Genomic DNA, 23,945 nt, shown 5'->3' on the forward strand with positions numbered 1-23,945 from the left:
AAAAATAATTGCTCTAAGGTAGCCCAATTTAGTGAAATTTGTTATTCTTGTAGCTGTGTGTATTTCTGGACATACCTCTTTGAGTTAATAGAAGCAAGTTACTCAAGCAGCAACTAAAGCTATAATGTATAGATATTGATTTTGTAACTGTTATATATGTTTTCTGTTATGTATATTCCTGGACTATTTCATAATATTATTGTTTGGTGATAGGATTGAGTTACCTGTACAGACTGATTTGGTGTTACTGTTATTATGATGGCAAGTTTGCCTTAACAAACAGATATTACAATAATATTTCTTCACTGAAGGACTTGTATTGGCTGAGAAACTTGTCAAATCTTAAGGTAGGGTATATCTGTACATTGTATGTTAATGTAACCACTGATCTCACCCCACAACACATTGATTTATTGAATTGCAATCCTCTCACTTACAGTATCTGCACAATTTAAGCAATTGCATGGTCTGTTATAGACACCTGAAGAATTCAGGTGGCTTCAGTGCATGGGATGCATGCAATGTTGTTGCAATGATTTAAGAATGTCAGTTGGGGGAGCTGTTCAATTTTTTTTTGGGGCTCACATGTTCCCCTGAAAGACTAATGTTTGAAATAAAATGCTTTTGTTGTGGGGGCTATAGTCAAGAGATAGAAGCGATCCTCACACTTACATGTACATGTACATATACATGTACATGTACATGTATGTATCTGGACAATAATTGAAGCAATTATTACTGTAATTATTATTAACTAAAGAATGTTTTATAACATTAAACCATAAGGCATTTTATTTTGACATGCAAACTGTTTAGCCACCAGTCAGGTTGAGGATTTACTTTAGAAAAAGGTTTGTCATCAGAACATTCTGGTTCTGGTTGCTTGAAGCATGGTTTTTGCTCATCTGCATGACGGTCGACGGTTCAATGAGCCTCCTCCTCAGAAAGCGTGACCGTCTCCTTCCAGTCAGAAAATGTCAGACACAACACATTTTTATCTCGAACATAAAGTCACTGAAGATATTATAAAAGCTTGAAAAAAGCTTGTTTGATGTACAAATTCATATCCGCAATATTTTTTTGTGTCACGCACATGAAATGTTTATTTAACTAACATTCCAGTATTTCTTATCAGACTCCATGCAAGTGTCAATTCCCTATGGGAAATGGCTTCATTTTAAATCCGGGCCCAGATTGCACTAAATTGCATCTGGTGTCTGAATTTATAAAATTCCCTAGGGGAGCATGCCCCCAGATCCCCCTAGAAGCCTGCGTCCTTTGGGGGCACTCGCTTGGGTGCCTTTAGCACCAAACGGTCTCCACTTTCCTTATGACCTGCTCCCCAAAAATATTTTGAGAAGGCTGCAGCATGATTGATTGAGAGCATGGAGTTACACACTGACTCTTTTGATCAGTTGATAATATTCATTTACATGCATGCACTGCCCTACATGTAACTGTTGAAGAAATTCATCAGACAAGAGGAATTGAGAAGTAGCAGATGGGTTTTTGCTGCAAAAATACACAAAACAGTTACAGAATTGGAAATTACCACTGAATCACATTCAATTTTTTCATTTCAATGTCATAGTTCAAATTAATTGAGTCCACCCTTTAAAAATTGCATGTACATTTCCATCAAACTGTCATTTGCACAATTTTTTGTCAATTTTGGTCACACAGTGGCCCTTATTTCTGGACCTGGTTGATTTTCAATGTTTACATGTTTCTCAGGACCTAGATCTGAGGTTGAATCCAGTCACAAAGAATGAACCCGATTACCGCCTTTTTATTGCGCACATGCTTCCAAATTTACGTCGACTTGGTAAGTGCTTCCTCTTTTTAGTTGAAAAGCCATGGTGTAAACTTGCTTACTAAGAGATTCATGATTATTGTAATTTTTTATTACATTTTAATGTGCTTCGCTCAAACAAATGTACATTTTCCCCTTAAATTCCTATAATAAAGCAAAAGAGAGGACAAGCATGGCTGGTATTTTTTGCAGGTCACAGTTCATTGTTTTAAGAAAATTACAGAAAGTATCCTTAACGTTCATAAAAGGCCTAAGGTTAGCCTTTATGGATGTTTAAGGATACTTTCTGTATTGAATTTGGTAAAACAATGACCTGTGCATGCAAATGGATAGACGCACAAGCAGATTCAAACAGTTCTAATACAAGCTTGCACAATACACTCAGGATAAAAGGATTCATATTGAACTTTACAATAAGGGGGCTGTATTCAAAATAATTGCTATAGCCGATGATTACAAAACATCTGCGAAAATAAAGCCACTACAAAATCATTACAATGTATCTTACAAAAATAAAGATATCTAGTTACTGTACAATAGAGAGCTGACTTAACAATTACAAAATCTCAAAGAATAATCTGATTTCAAATCACAAATGGCTGCCATTAATATGGTTTTGGATACAAAAAACGAATCTACTATAGATACAATTAATGCAGCATACGAAAATACACTCATCATAAATCGAAATAATCAAGCAACTTCAATGAGGAATAAATATCTGAATAAAGTAACAGCTTACGCCATCATCGACTTACAACTTAAATTAAAGCTATTAGACTACAAATGAATACAGACTGAAGTGATACCTCCAGACCTCAGGCTATGGAGTCCATAGTTGTCTGGATTAAGACCCACTTTAGTCACTTTAGTATCTTAAAAAACTTCCCTGCACTGAGTATAAGACATCTTATTAGCACTGTTCCTTAACATATAACTACACGTATTGCTATGAAAAACTGTTTGACTTTAAATTTTTAGAGGACAAAAAAGTGGAAGATAACTATTAGTGTCAATGTTTGCTGAAGCCATGTACCTTCTCAAAATAGACAATATTTAGTAGCCGTTTTGCTGATGTAGATATAATTCCCTTCCCTATAAACATCTGTCTCACTGTTAGGGACAAAAAATTTAATTATAACGTAATCTTCATAGAATTCAATACGTTTAGGCACAATTATATTGCTCAGCTCATCAAAGCGAAAAAATCCAGCAAAGCTGAAGTACAAAACGCTGCTACCCTAACATCCTTGTCCATTGGCACCATCTTTGTTGAAAACATCTACAATGTCTTTTATGATTTCAGCAGTGAGAGGTCTCTTTTTTCTAATACACCTGTAGCGTGATGCGTGTTCTGGGTTGTGCATTTCCTTTTTTTTTCCTTATTACTTCGTAATAGTGTAATAGTTTTTTTCTCTTGGTTTTTTTTGTTTGATAACTTCCTTGTTTTCTCCTTTCCCTCGTTGTTTCCCATAGAGGTAGAAATAACTTGCCGCAATAATGAACAAAGGAAAATTCAGTTAGATAAATGGAAATTCACTGATTGGCTTTATTCCCCTGCCTATTTAATAAAGACGCCTAATTTGGCCTAAGTCTTAAATATCATACCCAGCGTCACGCTGCGTGAAATATGCTCCCAGCTAGAGAAAGTTTCCGTAATAATGTAATAACGAATAATTTTCACAAGCAAAGAAGAAGGACCCATAATAACGAAAAATCTATGCGGGTGGAATAACAAAATAATGTAATAACGAAAAATTTCAGTTGCCCGTAATAATGTAATAACGAAAACTGTCAGCGAGTAGAGAAGGACCCTTAATAATGTAATAACGAAAAATCTATGCAAGTGGAAAAGTTCCTCGTAATAATGTAATAACGAAAACTGTTGGCAAGTAGAGAACGACCCGTAATGAAGTAATAACGAAAACTGTCCGTGAGCACGAGAATGACCCGTAATAATGTAATAAGGAAAAATCTACGTGAGGGGAGAAGGGTTGGTTAATGAAAGATGTCCATGAGCAGAGAAAATTGTCATAACAATGTAATAACAAACAAAATACAACTACTAACTGCGACATATTGCACAAGTAATAATACACACGTAATCAACAATAATCCCGTTTGTATCGCACTAAAAAGCATCCGATTTAAAGCTGTGACTACATAGGCGGTAACCGGTCAAGGTTTTCAAAATACTAAATGGCCGGCAGTCAATAAATTAATAAATAAATAAATTTTACCAATCGAATAATTCCAGCTCAACCAAACTATCATATGTCGATTGAGAAAAGTCAAGCGATCGTGATATGCTTTGCTACTTTTATATCCTCTATATTGAAACATCAGGTATATGTGCGAATATTTAAGTCTCCTCTATGGTTTTTATTTTTCTGCTGGGAGGCGTTATCCTTTATATTACCACCGTACCACGCATGAGCAATATTTTGGTAATCAGTTAATTCGGTATTTATCATGTTATAAGATAAGGAGACAAAATTAATAGTAAAAGCAAATGGGCAGCTAGCTTAAAGGTGGTCCCAAAGAACTTTTTTTTTCTTTTTTTTTACACAAACGATTCACCAGATTTAATTGCAACGGGAACGTCTCCTCCTAGCACCGGACTTCCCTCACAGGACGCGTAAGAGGCAGATTTCAGGGGAAACAAATCTTGCAAGGAGGCCTGGGGAAAAAATCCTGCATTGAAAAAAAAATCTCTTGTGGTGTCTAATGCAGGAAAAAAACTCTTGCACAGTTCTGATGTGGGAAAAAATTTCTCCCTACCCCCCTGAAAAGCCACATGGTCGTCGGCACATGCTCAAAGCTCGATAAAATAGACAAAGCCGTGCAAGACGTAGATTACCACGCAACATCCACAGATGGCCCGGCCATGTGGCTTACGTTGTACACGCACAAGAGTTTTGAATTACTTTTGGAAAAGCCCTTTGGCTCTAAACAGAAGCAAATTTTTAATGATCTTTTCTCTAAAGGTTTATCAAGCATTCTTTTTATTAGGAGAGAGGAATTCCAAAAAAAGGGGTAGAAGGAAGCCTGATCGCAGATTATAATAACGCTATATCTGCTATGTCCATTCATTATGAAATAAACAGTCTAGTCGAGCAGAGTGAGGTCCGTGGATTAAAAAATCATGCAAAATATTGACTAGGTACAAAACGGTCTACAGTATGCAAGGGGAGATTTCAAGGTAGAATTGTAGCGCATTAGCCCTATTTAAGTTTCCTTTGCTTCTGTTTTAGGACTGGGGATAACAGAAGTATAAATACCTTCAGTGTTCTTTATTTTAATTAGTAAATAGAAACATTCACATCGATGGTCTCTCAGACGATGATCATGCAGTTTTATAAAATGTTATACTAGTGTACCTTTTCTTTGTCATCGAATACACTCCTAATAGACAGTTAAAGGCCTTGCCTTATAATGACAGATACATGTAGTCTGGGGACACTCCCATACATGGGCTAAATAGGTATGTACCACCTGACAGGGTATGGTTTTGAGGGTCTCCATCTATTTATCAAAATAGGGTATCATTTTTCCCCTTTTTGGCAAAAAGAAAAACAAAATTGTGTTCCTGGTGTGATACTTCAATAGGCACCCATTTTGTATCATCTAAATGAAATTTCGTAAAGACCCAGCTACACGAAAAACAATTGATCTTTTGGTATTGTGAAAGCTATTGAATAAAGTTTTGTGTGTTACCAATTAAAGAATTTTTATCCTTTGTCATAGTATCCACTTTTATTTTTCTCATCCTTAAATAGGTCTGTACACACTTATCTTAAATCATGGGGATTACCCTTCCGACCCCTACCCGGGCAGATAATCCACTAAACACAATCAGTTACATTTTTTTAGGGAGCAAAGAAATTTTGTTTGATTGGTGACAGAGCTGAGTGAATGAATTGCGACGTTTCACAGCCCTAAGTAGATAGAAAAACTGATGAAGTCGTGGCATGGGACAAATAATACGTTTCAGCCTACTTCCCCAAGCAACGTTTGTTCGGCGGCCATTGTGTTAAAGCCATCAGGTACTTTGCCATCAGGATTATAGTTGATTTTGCACTTCTTATCTTTGTGTCTGCGAATGTGCAATTTGTCGATAACTTTCACCAAAAGTTGCCACAATTTATCCAAAGGACTTGGAAATGGTAATGCCCTGCTTGCAACTTGCTTACCATTGACGTGACACATGTTGTCATATGCTACATAAAATTGTATTCGAAATAGCTTTCATGTTACGTCTTCAGGGGACATTCCACTATCAAGTAAAGGCTTGAATTTACGATAAAGCCAACGAATGAGCACTAAGAAGGCTTGTGAGGGTGAGTCAGATCTAAAAGTTCAAAATATACAAATAAATAAACCTTGCCTCCCCATTCATTGTCACATTTGGGACACATTCCATGTCACATTAATATGTTGTACTATTGTTTCACTGTTCATTATTGACCATCGTGTTACAAAATGAGCTTTTTTTACTATGTAACAAAATCAACATGATTTGTGTTTAAGATAAAAGAATCCACTTGCTACAAATTTAATGATATAATAAACATTAATTATATCAGAAATACAAATTTCTCAAACCTGTAGAGTGGCTGCCAGTATTCTATATGCCCCCCTGCAGTTACAACAAAGAAAACTCCACATGACCAACTGTGCAGGGTTTTTCTACCACCAGTGTTCTTGTTACAAGTGGATGGAGCCACTTCAAAGCACTCATCAAGAAGTTTCCTGTTTGCACGAATGAATTCTTGCGTGCCTGTTAAAAAAGAAATTTCTTTACTCATTCTAATAAAGCAAGGTTCATCTCATAGCAATTTCCTGGAAGTGAACCATCTTTGAACACATGTAAAGGAAAGCCTAAAACATAAGTAAATCGACTGAATAAGAAGGAAAAACCGTCTCGCTGGAAATTAGAAGCCAGACTAGTGAGATTTTGACAAATTCATTGGGAAACACCGTGCTGTTATCTTTTTAGACAATTGGATTCTACATTGTACATGTCACGACAAGTTCTTCAATTTGTCAAGGGCAAATTTCACTAAAAAAAAAAATACGGTGTCAGAATAAGTCAATATGCTAACTGTATAAGACCGTTTCAAACCTTGGTAAGTTGTCGCATCAACTTGCTTGTTACGAGAACTACTCATTCTAGAAACCTCCAACTTTTCTTCAATCTTCGCATGAGTGGTCTGAGCACCTTCTTTGTCAATTTCTGCAAATGAAGCATTTTCATTGCACTCGTGGCAAAATGAGCAATGTTAAAAATACATATCCAGTATTTTGTAGCAAGTAAGAAGAAGGATCATACAAATGTATATGCAGACATGTATAGGCCAGCCCTTTTAATGACTGTCACATAGTGTTTTTTTTATTTGATATAGAATTAATTATTTAAAAAAATAATAAAGCGCAAGACGACTAGTGTGTCAGCATACGATACAACGTTACACACTAATTTTTCAAAGCATTATGATGTAATACTGGAGTGCACCCCACATAAGATAAATCCCGTTTCAGGAATCTGGAATCCGAGTTCCACTGACAAAGGATTCTCCATAGTGTGGAATTCAGAACCCAAGGCTGTCTTGGATTACCTTACATGGCCCAATGTAGTCTAGCGATAAAAGATTAGTACCTGAAATGCCACAGTATTTCAATAAGTCGTGAATTCCATGAGGAATTGAGATATTCTTCGCTATCGCACAATGATTTAAGTCGCAAAATGCTTGACCTCTTGAAGGTGAGAGGGGACAAATGCTGGGATAGTTGATAAGATTTTGGAAACCATCAACCTTGATAGGCACTTTCCACATGCAGTGAGGGTACTTGAATTTCCAATTCCCATCAGCTACGTAAAGTACTCCACAACCTGTTGAATGAATTGTCAAGGGATCTGTATGTCAATCTCGCATAGTTCGCTAAAAATAATAATTACGCTACGGAGATTGTGTTAGCCTCCTAAGGGCGCTGTTACACTGTGAAATGTTTCGTGCAACTTGTCTCGCAATGTTTTGGCGACACTGTGGCAGGACAAGTTGCACAAAACATTTTGCAACAGCCAAAATCGTTCGAGACAAGTTGCAAGAACCGTTGCTGAAAGTAGAATTTGGTTCTACTTTTTGTGCAACTTGTCTCACAACAATTTCAGGGTATGTCACACTGTGAAATGTTTCGTGCAACTTGTCCCACCACAGTGTCGCCAAAACATTGCGAGACAAGTTACACGAAACATTTCACAGTGTAAGAGCGCCTTAAGTGGGTAGCATACTTTTCACATTGATATTAAACTGTTTTTTTGTTTTTACGCCATTTATTCATTAATTCAGGATTACAATTGTGACAATGAAAAAAGCTCTTAAACTTTGTGACAAAATACCCCCTTCTAAAGGAAAGTGTTCCTGGTCCAAGTCATATGATGCACATTCTGGGTTGTGCGTTTAGATGATTCAATGTTTCTGCAGAAATTGCTATCCAAAGGATTTGAAAAATTAGTAGGAATAAATGAATGAAACCATTTTAATGCTGCATGCGAGAGGATTAAAGACAAACTGGAACACTGGGACTAATTTAAAACAATTCACACACATGTAAAATATAAAGCGATGGACTAGCATCCCATCCAGGGGGGAGTACAAATACTCCTAGTCGCTTCATGCTAATGAAACCAGAGATAAGTGCCAGCCTGATAGGCCTTCTGGCTCGTAAGCAGAGACTTTACTTTTAAAATATAAAGCGAAACAATGCCTACTGAAAATGTTAACTGGAGAGGAATTTGCTTACCTCTACACCAATCGATGAACTTTTTAAGAATGCGTAAATAACCCTTAAGCGTTGCTTCAGACCTAGATTTTAATAGCATTTCCACAACCTGGTTAAAATTCAGAAGAGGTAAAATAGGTAATGGCATCCAGTTACTTGAGGAAACAATCTGAAAAATAAAATAAAACAAGCCCCAATATATTCTTCTACAGCAACCAGTGTCGCCAAACATACCATAACAGAAAAGGTGCAGTTGCCCTTTAAATGGCCAGTGCTGACACAAATGCAGCTAAATGCAGTAAATCTAGCCAACCCTAATCAGAGCTGCCCTTTGTAAAATCCATTCTAACGGTAATGATTTCTCCCACAAAACGATCAGAGCCTAAAAGAGAGTTCAGATTCCTACCTAGTCTCAAGTGAACACGTCTTTGCCGGCATAAACACAATTATAATCTAATACAAAGCTAAGTTAAACATTCGTGGATGCAATTAGCGGCCAGAAAATAGTGGAAGGCCAATAAGGTACAACAACAGTTCCAATCGCATTCTGACTATTTATATCATGTAACACTCTTCATGTAGATACAATAGAAACCAGGGGAACAACCAAGCAATTAGAACTCCCCTGCGAATGACTGAATGAAAATATTTGCACTGCTGCAGAGATTACCAGAGAAGCCTATTCAACTTTACTATGATTAATTCTGGCAATGGATCCTCAATATTTTTAAGAAGTACATCTGTTGCTCATTATTGACTTTTATAGAGTTGGTGGCCGTTTTTGTGTGTAGTTGTTTATTTTTATTAAAATTTACATTGGTTGGACAAGGTGAGAACAGGCCATTAGAAACTCTTTCGAATTCCTTTGGTGCTCATATTGCTTCCAGAGGTCTGCGTGGTTCTGTAGGCCCACCGCTGGTGTCTCTTGAGTTTTTTGTCTGAAACAAGACCGATCTGCATAATTATTAACCAAGGTATCTTCCCGGTGTAATAGCTGGATGAAGATGTAAAGGGGCAGTTGCCATAGTCCTTTGGCACAATGGTTCAGGCCATTGTGCCAACCCTCTAAGTTATTGTTTGTCCTGACGACTGAAGTTCTGGCTGCTGATCCAATTTTCATGGATGTAATTGCAGAAATCCGCACAATGGTGGCTTTGCAGTGGTTTCCCTATTAAAATTTAACAGGAGAGAAATTAGCATTACCTATCATTGCACATACACTCTTTTTTTTTTCTATAAGAATATATTTTATAAGAATAATTTATGGGTCGTTAAACAATTTTCTTATAAAAAAGAATGTAGATGTGCTTAGCCTAGTAACTCTGATTCATGATCATGACTATCCATATCTATAAGATTTAGACTATGCAGAAAATGCATAAAACTCTTACTTACTTACTTACTTACTTACTTACTTACTTACTTACTTACTTACTTACTTACTTACTTACTTACTTACTTACTTACTTACTTACTTACTTACTTACTTACTTACTTACTACTTACTTACCGGTACTTACTTGATCTGGCAATTTGAAGTTTAGATAACCATCAAACACAAACCCGTTATTGTGATGACAAAAAAAAATCTTAGCGTAGGACAAACAGTGATTGCCAGTTGGTTGCATCAAGGCACTGCCTCTTGACGTTATAACTGAATCCACACCTGTCAATAACCTTTCACTTTCCTCTCTTGCTGGCACCCTCCATGATCTGAAAAGTCAGTGTCTGGTCAGCTTTCTCAACTAAATGGGGTGTTGGAACCCTCGATGGTGGATTCGTCAATGGTCGGCTGGATTGGACGTTCGTATACTGTTGATCCGATTGTGGATTCTACATTGGTCCCTTCAATGGTTGGAATGGCCGAAGGCTCCATAAGCTGATCAAATGAGTCTACTGGGGGGTTGAACTCTTCGGACTCAATGATATCTGTTGACAGGATGACAATAAACAACGTCAGTTTCTGTATGGTTTTTGTAATGACAATTTATAACTAGATTATCAACTGTCACAATCTAGTATCAAATCAAAGAAATTCAATAATTCAATTATTTCACTTGAAGAGTAAAATTTGACGAAAAAATACCTTGATCACATTTTTTGCTCGGAATTGAAGTCAACATCAGGATTGGCCGATATGGAGATTTCACTTGAGGCGGTACTTTCAACCTGAGGGGTGTCGCATGTCAAACAATGCCAGTCAATAGACGCAACGGTTTTAACTGCATCTTGGTTTTCGGATTGTGATATGCCTGTATTGCAGGTGCGGTGCTGCCAACAGAGGCAGCCATCACACTGGAGGCCTTCTTGACAGGATCAAACTGGTTGCTGACAAGAAATACACATCATAAGGAAGATAGAAGACATTGTAACGTAGATCGTGGTTTGATTCACTTGTTAGAGTTGCTGAATAAGTTAATAGAGTATCCACAATTGAATGATCCCTTTTATGCACATCACCAGAATCGAGATTTGAGAGTGCAATTTGCAGTGAAGTGTTTGTTAATGAATGAAATGTCTCACCTCAAATTAACATAAGTTTGCACATTGCACGTGGGTTTGAAATATACAACAGGTACCGGTAGTGAGAGTTTGAACATTGCTCGTGGGTTTGACCTAAACAGGTAGTCAACAATAAGTAAAAGTTCTCCAAATAAACAACACGGCAGATCACAAATCACTTTGTGGGAAACACAAGCAAATACCAAGCCATGGTAATCGGCAAGAAACACAAGCAATCCCCAACAGCCTAACATCAAAGACCACTCTATCAATACTACCGATTAGTCGGCCTCCAAGCTGACCAGAAGTTTTAGACACTTGAATATAGTTTACTGATTGATTGATTGATTGATTGGTAGAGAAATGGTGGTAAAACATAAACAGCAAGTTTTTATAGTTCAGCACGCCAGAGAAACGTTGGGGGCTAATCGTCTGGGACTAATTGTCTTTGGGGCGAGTTGTCCAGATACCATAAAAAACACTTAAAATAAAGGGCATGCAGCGCGAAAATAAGCATGGTGACCCCATCTTTTTGTTTATTTTTTTAATGTTTCATGCATGAGTATCAATTGTGCTAAGTCTGACAAAAATCTGGATAGTACGTGATTTTCAAGGAAATTACCTTAATGGGGGATTGTTATTCTTAAAACTTTTCAAGCACAATTGACATTTCAGGTGTAAACTGTAAACTTTTGTTAATCCTCCCAATTTTAGGGAATTTCAGGAATAATGTGTACCCACAAAAAGTATACTTAATTTACATCCAAAAGACTAATCTGATTAGAAATCTCTTTCCAGAAATGTCCTACATGTAGATGATTAAAAATTAAATGCACTTTAGAGAGTCAGGCTCATGAAATTGATTCCACACTATACATGTACATATAACTGCTGATTACATGAATAGCTCATTAGTGACTGAATCTAACTTCCTGGACACGCTTGACAATCGGCACAAGAAAGGTTTACTCAGAACTATGCTTGATTGAGCACATTGTTTAACTTCGTCTTGGTCACATTTTTCCGATGAATCTGACCGTCTGAAGACAATATTCTCACATGTGAAGTACCCCAACACCTCATTAACACTACCATCAAAAGTTTTGTTTACTCAAAGGTTTGTCCCGCGGCAGCTTTTGTCACCATGCAAAGAGACAGATGACATGCTTCAAGTAATTTTACCATTGAAAGATCAAATCTCAGCAGATATTGTGAGGAAACAACTTAAGGATCTGAGTCTAAAAGTACAGACCACCATCCAGCCTGTGTAAATCAGCAGTGTGTTGTTTATAGTTTTCTATATGACCTGTGTTATGTAGGTTATGTAGGTTACACACACGGACATTACATTATCTTGTAAAAGGACATAAAGAAAAATCCCCCACTTCAAGAATGTGCAGGGGATGATGCCTCAGGACCTGCTAAAGCGTTTTGAAGTGCCTAAGAAATGCAGAAATAAATTTGACTGTTTAGTTCACAAAATGCTTTTTGTAAGAGCTTTAAAGCCAAATCTCAATATGCAGAGAATATTTTTATAATCTTCCCACCTTTGTTAATTCTTCACGCCAGAAATCACTTTAAATGCTGTAATTTGCATTACAGGTATCTGGTATAATTTTATTCCTTGATAATGGAGTCATGACTACTCCGAAACGTCGGATTTCAAACTTTTTTATCATCCGTTTTTACAGTCATAGTCAAGGTTATTTATTGCATGTTAACAGCACTCTTTTTCTCACACCCCACTTTTTCAGACTCTCGCTATTATGGACGCCATAGTAAATGATGTCCTAGAGCTTTCCCGCTATAACGAGAGTTGACTGTATTTCGTTTTTCATTTGGCTAAAACATGTAGATTAAATGCTCCACTTTCTCGTTACAATGGAACAACTGTAGATCTTGTAATGTATGTTCAATTCTAGATGATAGATCAGTGAGAGACAGTGAGAGACGAGCAGCTATAATGCACTTTACATCTGATCAGGTACTGTCAGATTCAGGACTGCACACTGTAGTAAAGTTTTAGGTGGAGTAGTTGCTTGGGGTATTGTGGTTGTTCATGTATACAGGTATATACAGTTGTTAACAACTGCATCACTTAACTTGTATCTGGGGGCCAGCACAACACAGCAACCCAGCCGTGAGCCCCTACTCCTGGAATTTAAAAGACAGGCATCCGTCACACACAAAAATAAAAAGGGAGGGGATACCAAAACAAACTTGCATGAACCATGCTGGAGGACAGAACTCCTCAGCTGGCAGAACAAACGCTGTGAGTACGATATGCAGAATTACTGCACAAATTGGGCCTTCAAACCAACCACTGATCACTAGCAAAAAGAACTCTCTTAGTGCATTTAAAATTATCATATTCCTTTTCGCCTTCAAATGCAGAGACTCTGCAAATTACATGTACCTGCTTTTGACATTTATTGTATTCATTGAGAAGTAATTACAGTAGTGCAATTTGTTTGTCTCTTTGTGTGTGTGTGGGCCATATACATTTGTTGACTTATAGTCTGTGTATTAAGCATTCCCATGCCAAAAAAAGTGCTTCAAGAGACCTTCCCACATCCTGACCCCTTACATGTATAATTATTCACCCACAAACAGGGCTTCTTATTGGTGTTGCCTTCATTGTTAGGTTGGTTGTTAAAATTACTAACTGTGATTTTCCTAATTCTGCTGAATCTTGCCTTGGACACCAAATGCCAAACTGCTTTTTGGCTATTGTTAATCTACTTGAAAAGCAGAATATCAAGTTTCTTACTGTGGAGGGCCAAAGATGATTATTGGTCATTCCTTTTAAAGTAAACATTCAAAAGAGGTTATACACACAATACTGCACAGTAGTAGGAAGTAACATACCATCCATTTCTTGGCAGATTTCTCTGTCAACTTTCCATCCCTTTTATATCAGTTTGGTACAAAAATGTACAGCAATTTTCTTAGCAACCATAAGTTATGATGATGATGATGATTTTTTTTTTTCATTATCATGTTCTGACTGTTGTCATTGCCATCTTTTCTTCTGTTAGGCGAGTCATAACAAATGACTAAAGACTAAAAGAATTATCTCTTCTTTACATTTCCAACACTTTCCTCAGTATCCTTGCAGTTCCCAACAAGGCAGTTTTTTTGCATTACTCCAACATTGAATGGTATCCCTAACTTTTCAATCCACCTATCAAATCCTTTGGTGACACTTCCAAGGGCTCCTGTCACTACAGGTACAACTTCTACCATTTTGAGTTTCCACAATCTTCTGATCTCTCTCTTCAAGTCCTGGTATGTTTTTCTACTTTTTCCCTTTCTTTTTCCCCTACTCTTACATCAGCTGGTACAGCAATATCGACGATTATCCCCTTTCTCTCTTTCTTGTCAATTACAATTATGTTTGGTCTTCTTGTCTCTATCACATTGTCACACTGAACATTGATATCCCACAAAACTTTGACTTTTTCATTTTCTACTTACAAAAATCCCAATGGACTTTCTTTGCTACATTGTCGTGTTGTCTCTTATATTCTTTCTGAGTCAATCTCACATCCACATACTAAGTGTTGCACGCTTTCACATTTTTTTCCACATAATCTACACAGGGGGCTTTCACTGATCTTATCGATGTGGTGCTTTACGTAGTTTGTCCTGATGGCCTGTTCCTGTGCACGGCACATAACAATGCTTCTGTCCCAATCTTCAGATCACATTTGGATAACCATTGCCATTATTATTATTATTATTATTATTATTATCTTGTTTTCGCACATTGGACTTCCAATGGAACTTCCTTACTCCAGGAAGCTTGGTGACAACAAGTCTCCTCAAACTTCTAGGACCTTCCTAAGAATCCTTGCCGTGTTCAGAATAACACTTTTCTGAAGCTCGTCTATCTTGGTCTCTATACCAATATATTATTATTATTATTATTATTATTATTATTATTATTATTATTATTATTATTTTGATGAACTAGGCTAACAGGATACCTTTGGGATAGTTTTGGCTCGACTATTGGCTTCCTTCAACTTGGCTTTAAAAGTTTGATTGCTAGAGGCCAAAACACCACTAATTTCCAGAAATGCAAGTAATTAGATGTACCCCCAATTTTGACATCTAGCACGGAGTGTCTCATGCCAAAGCCTCTGCTACCTACTTTATATTACATTTCTAACAATAAGGGAAAAGGGTAAAGGCTAGCGTTATTTTTAGCTTGGGGTAAATGCAACAGTTTATCCTTACTTGAGGAGCAACATTTTGGGGGAGACTTTGTGACGTCAATTGTCTGTATTCCAACACATGAGTGATGTTGAAGTTGGCGAGAAGAGCGAGGGGACACTTTGTGATGCTTGTTAAAATCTGTGTGCATCTATTTAGGGTGTAGCCTGCAAACGCAGGCGTATTTCTGGAATGACCACCAGAAATCTGTCTGCGTTCGCAGGCTATTTAGGGTCAATCATGGACATAGTTATCTGCAAGTACAGCTTAGCTTGCATAATTATGCAGTTTTGAACCTCTCAACTAACTACTGTAGTAGCTTATTTGTGAATGCTGAAAATTCATTGTAGAGACTGATGATAACCCCTATTACAACATAACATTTAATTTAAATTTGTTGCTTGTCATATAAAATTATTTTACCTTGATGGTACATTGCTGCAAAGCTTCTTTTTTTAATTGATGACTGAGTAAAGAATTCTTAACTCAGGGTAAGATACCGAAGTCATGATCATGTACATGTACAGTACTAGAACACACTGTGTTACATGACCAAAAGACTTCAATGGCAAGTTTTTATTCCCTTGCAAAGTCTTGTCTTAATGTGTTACGGGAAATATTATTGGCTTTTTCTCACTAGATGTCACATTCTCTGGTTTTCAAATTGATTAAATTTAATTTTCTAGGCATCAGAATTTGATCGACAATATTCAGGAAGCTCCAAGGTGGAATCAGAAAGGTAAGAGTGTACATGTACCCTTTGGAATACAGTGTAATACGGAACATTATAATTACATTTTACTACAGTCAAATACCGGTACTTGATACCAGATACTGGTACTTGTATTGCCGCTTGTCATAGGTTTTCTACAAAAGACTATTTCCATTCATTTTTGAAGTTATCAAAATACATGTCATAAATACCTCTTACTAACCGAGTTCGAGGGTCATAAGTACTAGAAATTACAGTCCGCAGGAAAAAACATGGGTCTGTAATTTACAGTACAGACCAAGAAAACAAGGTTAGTAAGATGTTTATTATACATTATCTCTGTGGTAATCAGGCACGCAGGCAAAGAAACTGGAAGGTTTAACTGCCACAAAGATTGCTGTGTCAAAATCTGAAAAATGAAATCTTGACTGTTTGAAATAGTTGCTTACAAGACTCAAACAGTTTTACAAGTCTAACAGGAGCGATATTAAAAGCTTGCTAGAGAATGTTTTTTTTTAATTTCAAATTAAGGGTGCTGTACAGTGGTCCGTACTGTAAAATACAGCCCGCTAATTTAGCCTATCACAACATGCCTACTATCTACCAGATGAGTATAATATAATTATAATGATTGTTCCCAAACTGTTTGCTGTGCTTGTTTGCTAGAAAATTGTCAACAGGCTTTGATTACATGTTCTACATGATTGATTGTTTTTTCTACAGGCTCTCTCTGCCAAGAACGGATATGATTCACAACCTTACTTCTTGCCTAACAGGTTTTCTAGTGAACATTAATTCTAAACAATGGTAATATTAACTCCACTTGTTGGAACACATGCAAATCTGGAATTTGAATATTTGGATTACCATATTATGGGAAATTAATTCCCCTATGCATGATTGATATGGATTTTTTGAATTGTTAGGGATAATATTTCTACCTTAGTTAATTGAATAAATGGTATGTTATTAATTTTTTTGGAAATTCCCTCAAACTCGATTGCCTTGGGGTTATTCCCAGATTCTGGATTCACAATTTTTTAGATTACTACGTTGTTGTAAACTCAAAGCCAGGTGAACAAGTTGCCTTTACAGAACAGAACTAGAACAACTGATTCACTAGTATTACAATGTACATGTAAACCCAAGAGCTTTTGAGCCCAAGCCCAAGAATGGCTGAAAAAAAACTTTGTTAAGGTCAATAGGCCATAATTGGTGAAGCATTAGGAGAAATGTAATAATTATTGAGATGGTGCAAACATACATACTGTATGTTTGACTTAGCAAACAGAATTTTTAGGTTTTCATCCTGAATAGTATGGAATTCAGAATTCTTTTCCATGTGTATGTAGGCTGTAAGACCTAGGCAACTGATTCTCATTCCAATATGCTGCTTCATGTGTTTTTTTGGTCAGCTCTGAGAATGATTACCACTGGCTGTTTGAACCAGCAGGTCCACGAATCACAAAGTGAGCCATCTGGCTCAACTGCACAGCCTTGTAAACGTGATGTACAAGTCATGAATATTTAGTAGGTCCCAAGGATTGTAAAAATGGACCTTTTCTGCGACTGGTCATACGGTATCTTTGGAAGAGGCCAGTGTTTTTTATTCTAAAGCTCTGGCCTACAGTGTAAAGCATCACAGCCTCTGGGCTAAGGATGAGAACATGCATTATTCACTCTTGCATTCTTGTAGTCCTAGAAGATGATGATGTGGCTGTGCTGGATTTAATTTCACGGACTGGTGGGGACTTGACTCAACCAAGGGGACTTTCTGGCTCTGCAGCAAGAGTGCCTGATTTGGACAGCTACACAAGAGATGGTGTGTTTTAATACATCATCAGTGATGAAAATAGTAGTTAAATGTTATTGAAGACTGTCAGAGGTTTCAAAAAGTTTTGAAGTAGATGCCTCGACAAGGGGTCGAGTGAAAATCAAGGCAGAGTAGCTGGCGGTCAGAGGAACGTTTTTGACAACCCGATGGTAGTATACTGCCAGTGACCGGGTTGTAATGAAACCTCTGAGTGTAGATTATTCAAGATAGTGATTGTAATGCACTCAACAAAATAATAATTACTTAATTCTGGTATGAGGAGAGATTCTGCAAGTAAAATTAATATTGTTGATCCCAAATTGTGCTACACGTATGTGGAACCGGAATTATGTTACTTTAGCAACCTTGTGCATACAATTAAGGACACCAAAATCAAAACAAAAATTTGTGACAGTATTTTCTTTGTTTAAAATGAACAGCAAAATTGGTTCAAATTACATCTGTCCAAGCAATTATTAATAATTATTAGAGCAAGATTGAATCGAGTGTTGTGAAACCAAAACCAAAGAAATTACTTTGGCCAATCAAAAAAGACGGAGACAATCCAGTAAACTAATCAAAACTCTGAGTATAAATTACATGTAGCCAACACAAAGCACGGGAAAATGTACATGTGCGAGCCACTATTGGTTTTGGTTTCACTTCTGATTGTTTGAAAAAATGGAGCGACAACTTTCAACCAATCACTGAGTGACCAAACCAAAGTAATTTGCGAATTACTTTCGACACTCAATTGAAAATCACTCTATTATTAAGACACATGTAGCAGCAACTCGTATTTAGCTGTAATGTGTTTTTGCACCAAATGAAATCTGGAGTTTGGCTTCACTTTTGGTGATGTCTGAGATGCATAAATTACAGAGAAGGTCACAGGTTCATGCGTCCAGCCATCTCTTAGGGTGGAATGAAGACCAGACTCCAGAGAGTGGAAGAAATCGAGCCTAGGTGTTAATCTGTGTAAACTTAATAATTACATGTACATGTAATCTTGAAAATTTAACCACTGTAAAAGAAACCGTAGCATGACTCTTGTTATTATCGAACACTCTACTTACAGAAAAATATCTCTTTATATGACTTTTAGAGCTCTACAAGATGTTCCCACCCACAAAACATGAAACAGAATTAAAGAATCGTCCCATACAAGGTGTTCACTTGAGGCCCATACAAGACAGAGCCTATGTTCACTTTGCTGATGATTATGATTTCGGGTTGGAAGATAGTAACCCTAATCTAAAATACAAAGATGAAACAAGTGCGTCCACAGCAATTTCCACAAGGGGGCACTTCACCCCAAATCCCAGATTGAAAAATAATAATGGCACTCCTTCAGGACGACAACAAAACTCATTTACACAAGGTGACAACTTGGAGGAACCAAAAAGAAATATACCTAGAGGTGAAGGCAGAGGGAGAAGTGGAGATGTACTGCCATTATCTGCAAGGTCCTATGATTTCTCACCCTCTAGAAAAAGACATCAGCCTTCTCCCAAACAGTCACAAGGGTCTCTTGCTGACAAGATAGGTAAAGGGGAAGGAAGCAGCCCCAGTGAAAATCCACCGTCAACTCTGGTGTGTGAATTATGAATGTTTTATAACTATGGCATGAAAAACCATTAATGGTTGTAGCTGATCATTACCTGGCCAGTATACGGATGGAAGTGAGATAGCCAATGACCATGCTTTGAAACAAAACATTGTTTGCAATTTATGTTTCAATTTACATGATAAAATTAGTGAGGTCTATCAATCCCAGTCATAATGCAGCTACATGTAAATGAAACAACAACACTGTAAAATGGCCTGTTGGCTGATCGGAAAATGGTCCTTCAAAACATGCAATGTAAGCCTGACACTGCTTTTTCATTGGCTGTCTTATATCTTTATTGCCTTTTACATGTAAGAAACAAAAGCCCTATACTTAAAGTGCTACTACAATGAAAAAATCAGCTCTGTCGAAAGTATTTGCATTGATTGCTCAATAGGCGGAATTTTTTTGTAATAATTTCAAGAGGAAGACTATTTATTTGAACTCTACTTTTTTAATTTAACGGTCCGCCATTACTTGGTGCAGTTTCGACTGATAAGCTTTCAGTGATCTGGATTGCGGAGAAAGTCAGGTCATTTACTCACGAGCTTAAAAATGCAGTGTGTGAATATGGCTTACCGGTAATTAGCATGCAGCACAAGCGGGGTTGGCTTTCAGATTGTCAAATCCGTGTTCTGCATACTAATGACGTCACTTTCTCCTCAATCCAGATCACTGAAAGCTTATCAGTCGAAACTGCACCAAGTAATGACGGACCAATTAAATTTAAAAAGTGGAGTTCAAATAAATAGTCTTTCTCTTGAAATTACTACAAAATAATTCTGTGTATTGGGCAATCAACGCAAGTACTTTTGAAATGTGAAGAAAAATGAGAGCTGAATTTTTCATCGTAGTGGCACTTTAAAAAATCTGTGTTTAATGCAAACAGGTAGAAGGTTTACAAAGGTGTATAATTTAATTTTTGTTTGATTACTGCCAAGCCCAGAATGCTTTTGCCTCAGGCAAGTTTAACCAAGTATCTCCTTACATACATACATACATACATACATACATACATACATACATACATACATACATACATACATACATACATACATACATACATACATACATACATACATACATACATACATACATACATACATACATACATACATACATACATACATACATACATACATACATACATACATACATACATACATACATACATACATACATACATACATACATACATACATACATACATACATACATACATACATACATACATACATACATACATACATACATACATACATACATACATACATACATACATACATACATACATACATACATACATACATACATACATACATACATACATACATACATACATACATACATACATACATACATACATACATACATACATACATACATACATACATACATACATACATACATACATACATACATACATACATACATACATACATACATACATACATACATACATACATACATACATACATACATACATACATACTTTATTTGGTCTTGCAGGTTAAAAAAACTGGCAGCCATTGGCTGATGTGGACCTGTATTACTAACATACATATTTACAATTAATAAAGTAAAAAAGACCAAATATGTACAATATACTAATAGTAATAAAATAATTCTTATTAATGTCAATAATAATAAAAATGGGGTGATTTATTTGTGATCAATGAACTTTCCTTTTCAAAAGTGAAATTGTTAATAAATTTGGAGAGTTGCTTTAGACGATTTTTAAACAATATGACATTATCATACTCTTTAACGCTACTAGGAATTGAGTTCCAGATCATAGTTCCTCTGTGTCGAAGAGAAAGTCTGCCTATTTCCTTTTTGGGTCTATCCAGTACCAGTTGACCAGAATGTCTCATAAATTTGATTGAAAAAACATTACAACAATTGAAAGCATTCTAACTTGTCTTTGTGGTAGAATGGTGCCATGTGAACCTCATCAATGTATCATTGTTTATTCCATTGAAAACGTCTGTCGGGCACGCACTCCAGTGGTCCATGATAGCTTGGAGTTGTTAATTGCTTTTGCTAGTAAATTCACCTTTGCTTTCTTGCAGATTTGTGCTGAATCAGGTCAAAGTGTTGATCAGGAAGACCTTTTGAATAAACTTCTTGACTTAGTAGACAAGTAAGATTCTGATGAATTTTGCAGTTGAAGAGCTACATTGTATCAACAAAAAGGGCGGAGCTAAGAAGTCGAATTCTAGCTTTGTTAATCACAAAGTTTCAGTAATTCTTCAGAGGTGTCCTAATTTCTTGCTTGTCACAAATGACTACATAAAAGACAATGTGGGGATGTTCCGAATGAAATCCAGAGTCATGGCTGTTTACATCATTCTGTTTACTAGTTTGCTTCTTTACTTTGCACACAATAACGTCATATAATAATAGTAGCAATTTGTATGTACCTTGAAAACACTTGAATTTGTTTTGTAATTAATTGAGGTAGTTAACAAATTCACCAAACCATGTTTCAATTTTATTTAGAGGCTTTAAAGAGTAAACTGTCTTAACTTTTACCCCTTTACTTACCAGTAGTCAATTTTGTTGGTGAGGTATTTCAATATTAATTTTGTAAATATCATCATAATTTCAGGATAAGGATTAACATTATTACAGCTCTCTTATGTACCTTGATCTTAACTCATTGACACCTCAAACGCACTAGAATGCCGCCAATTGATCAGTAAAATTGTCTTGCGTTAGACAGAGCAAAAGCTGTAAAGTCTCACTCCATGAGTCAATGGGGTAATCTCAGAGCATTATCTTCAAGTCCTTAAAACACAGAAGTACTGTATGTGACCCATGATGTGGAGATCAGGCTGACAAAGTGTAGGCTTACGGTACATAGCCCCTTGTTTTGTCATGGGTGTCCTTTGACCGAAGAAGAGACGATTAATTTGAACTTATAATATAATACAGTAACTATAAGTAACATAAGTCTATGAGATTATTGCAGTATCTTTGTCACAGAACCTGAAGTACATTGTATAACTGCATTAAAATAATAGCCTTGCTTCTTTTTATCCTTATGACAGCAAATTATGTGGGAAAGAATACCCCATTTTCTAACCACTCAGCTGCACTCCAATGAACGACTAACTTCTATTTTCTGTTTTGTTTAGTGTTTTCAATAATCGTCTTTAATGGTCTCACAGTATCTTATAAATTTTTAAATTCTGTTGTTTGCAGATATTGGAATGGATCAAAATCGCTTCATCATCATTCTAAGTTTCAAAGTAAGTTTAAATGAACCCAGGTGTTTGTGTATCCCATAATTTATTTAAGCTGTTTGGGGTTTATGTGATGCAGAAGTTACAGCTGTAGGTTACAAGGTTTCAAGTTTTACGTAAGTCTTACTCTCTCCTTTTGCCAAGCAGGACTTCTACGTGTATTGTTAATGATGCTCAATCTTGAAAAGGGATTCCTTTTTATTTTTTACCCAGAAAACAGGCTACAGTCAAACCTCTATTAAGCGGTCACCCTCGGGAAATCACCAGATGACTGCTTAATAGAGGTTTCCTAAAATCAAACCCGCAATGTGGCAGAAATTGACCAGGGGCCAGTTTCTTGAAGATCCTGAAAAGCCACAGGAAAATCTCAAAGCTTTCATATCTGTTTTATGTGCATTCATACCAGAGGTTTTAGACAAAATTAATACTGATCAACTAATTTACATTGTATTGTTGACAACAACAGTAACGCAAAATATGATAACAGTATTTGCATGCAACTATCACTTTGAAGGTGACAGTTTTTCTTGTGGTTCACATGGCTGCAATGGAAACTGATAAAAGAGGAATTCGACATGTGTGCCGGTTGACCCACTACAGAGCACAGAGATGTTTATTTTTACACAGACAATGCATAGGTTATGTTTGATGTGCTGCAAAAGAAACTGGACTCACTTCGCTTATCTTTGGCTGTTGGCAAAATCTGGATCGGACTGGACCGGACCGGACTGGACCTTACCAGAGTGTTAGTTTCAATAAAATCCTAACAAACTACCGGTATACATCAGAAGAAAGCTTAATAACTGTAGACAGTTTTTTATGCAAGGGCCAGCTGAAAAAAGTACAAGTGCTGGATCTTGGGAGATCTGACCAGCAAATAATATTTAGACTGAAAACAAGATAATTATTCAAGGCTGGTTGTACGGCTGTGAGGATATATAGTTTTTGTTTGACCAATCTTTTGTCAGGCACGGCCTGACTTCTTCAGGGAGTTAAAGAAGTCTGGCCAAACAAACACTATATATCCTTACAGCCGTACAGCCTGCTTTGCATGCTTATTTTGTTTTTAGTCTTAATAAATGTAGTTTCCAATAAAAACCATGGTTTAACCGAGTTTTCCTTTTACTATCAGGAGCCAGTAAGACGTGAAACCACTGAGGGTTCTTCTATTGAATTTATCGGGTATCGGATGCCGCAGCGCAAGCAAAATGCCTTCACAGTGTTATTCACAAGTCATCAATCAACGA

General features: G+C 36.6%; 1 protein-coding gene across 6 annotated transcripts in view; it reads left to right on the forward strand.

Moving 5' to 3' along the window:
• The window catches only part of LOC137998109 (centrosomal protein of 72 kDa-like), a 40,547-nt gene that overhangs the window by 9,333 nt on the left and 7,269 nt on the right, over positions 1 to 23,945 (forward strand). For 5 of the 6 annotated variants that reach the window (XM_068844530.1, XM_068844541.1, XM_068844552.1 and 2 more), the window contains 9 exons: positions 284 to 347; positions 1,735 to 1,825; positions 13,021 to 13,082; positions 16,003 to 16,055; positions 16,752 to 16,804; positions 17,725 to 17,850; positions 18,947 to 19,434; positions 21,523 to 21,593; positions 22,658 to 22,704. In XM_068844530.1, the coding sequence (XP_068700631.1) occupies positions 284 to 347; positions 1,735 to 1,825; positions 13,021 to 13,082; positions 16,003 to 16,055; positions 16,752 to 16,804; positions 17,725 to 17,850; positions 18,947 to 19,434; positions 21,523 to 21,593; positions 22,658 to 22,704 (1,055 nt within the window). The remainder of the gene's footprint in view (positions 1 to 283; positions 348 to 1,734; positions 1,826 to 13,020; positions 13,083 to 16,002; positions 16,056 to 16,751; positions 16,805 to 17,724; positions 17,851 to 18,946; positions 19,435 to 21,522; positions 21,594 to 22,657; positions 22,705 to 23,945) is intronic. The other variant, XM_068844569.1, reaches the window with a different exon arrangement.

The sequence above is a fragment of the Montipora foliosa genome, chromosome 1 (genome assembly GCF_036669935.1).
Source record: "Montipora foliosa isolate CH-2021 chromosome 1, ASM3666993v2, whole genome shotgun sequence".
Lineage (NCBI taxonomy): Eukaryota > Metazoa > Cnidaria > Anthozoa > Scleractinia > Acroporidae > Montipora > Montipora foliosa.